The 1,355-nt window shown below is 47.7% G+C and overlaps 1 protein-coding gene across 1 annotated transcript; it reads left to right on the top strand.

Annotated features, from left to right (window-relative positions):
- Window positions 1–684: 684 nt before the first annotated feature.
- On the top strand, window positions 685–853 carry PPTG_22230 (hypothetical protein; the record flags this gene model as incomplete). The annotated part of the gene is made up of 2 exons (XM_008902401.1): window positions 685–728; window positions 796–853. 2 exons carry the CDS (start codon window positions 685–687, stop codon window positions 851–853), a joined length of 102 nt encoding a protein of 33 aa, XP_008900649.1.
- Window positions 854–1,355: the final 502 nt, after the last annotated feature.

Genomic DNA, 1,355 nt, shown 5'->3' with positions numbered 1-1,355 from the left:
ATTGGCAGAGCGACGTCATCGAAGCCTGTTGCTGCTGGCGCTGTGCAAGGTGTCGTATTAGTAAGTATAGCTGCTGAAGCACTTTTGAACGACAAGCATCATCGACAGATGTGGATGCAAACAAGATACGGCCCTGAAGCAACGGTCGCCAAAGATCGTTGCGATCCTTGAGGCAGTCAGTTGTAGTAAGCGTAGCTTATGCTTAGTCGTATCGACCATACACTCGCCAAGTATCTCTAGCGAAGACGATAATAGCACAGCGCGTCGCAACAGGAATTCAGCAAAAAAGACTTTTGAGACATTGGCGTGCAGAGAGTGCATCAACTTTTTTTTTTTAACTTATCCCAAATATACCCGATCTGACAGAATCCTCGACAAACACACACGTTCGTTTCGGGGGCAATCAGTTATTGGAGCGATTCCCGCAACCATATGAGACCTTTAGAATCCTAGACTGGTGTCTGGTTCCAACTCTTCGACTTGGAGTTTGGAGTTTGGAATATACTGCATTGACCACAGCATTATTAAATAAAGTTGTTGAAATACTGGGGGGGAGAGAATAAGGCAGTGTTTAACTTAACAGCTGTCAAATAAGACAATTGGGCTTCTCAAAAGGCGAGCTACGCTGACTACGATATTTGAAAAAGTCTACAGTACAGTACGGTTACTGTGCAATGTTGCGCTATGGCACAGGTGGAGGAGAAGAACTTATTCCTGACTCGGAAGGAGTGTTAAGGCTCGGAGAGTGATGTTTCGACCAATGCAGAGAGCTTTTTGACGTATGGCAAAAAGCAGAGGGTTGGAAATGCTTCAACCGCGACGTCGCTGGAAAGTGACGGAGGCACCGGAGTAACTTGGTGCGGTCAGCAGGATCGGAAAACCTAAGCAGCGATCGGAAGTGAGCGTTGAAACAGGAGTAAATCTGGTAGATAGCCCTGTTTGCATCCAACGGAGGTTTGTCCTCGAAGACGTGCTTGTTACGCGCTGTCCAAATGACGTGAATCGCGATAGAACGAGTGATAGACCATAGGGTCTTAAGGACAGAAGCTCGACGAGCTGCTTCCTCAGTCCACTTCGGCTCATAGGGGAAACAAATCAGTTCCCACGTAATATCATCGAAGAAATGGCGCCAGTCGGTCTCGATGTCACTCCGCAGAGGAACGACATGAACGCACTCGAAAAAGAGATGCCGTTCCGTTTCCACATTGGTGCAGCCGTACCCGCAGTTAAGAGCGAATGGTGAAGAACGCCGTAAGAACCAGAAACGGGAGCGCGTCGGTAAAAGTTTCCAGGCTAGACGAAATTGGAGATTGTGGTGAAGCGACAGTTGGCTTTTGCGAACAAGAAGCTGATTG

This window comes from Phytophthora parasitica, assembly GCF_000247585.1.
Source record: "Phytophthora parasitica INRA-310 unplaced genomic scaffold supercont2.13, whole genome shotgun sequence".
Lineage (NCBI taxonomy): Eukaryota > Oomycota > Peronosporomycetes > Peronosporales > Peronosporaceae > Phytophthora > Phytophthora nicotianae.
Note: the sequence above shows the minus strand (reverse complement) of the source record. Positions and strands in the feature narration are given on the sequence as shown.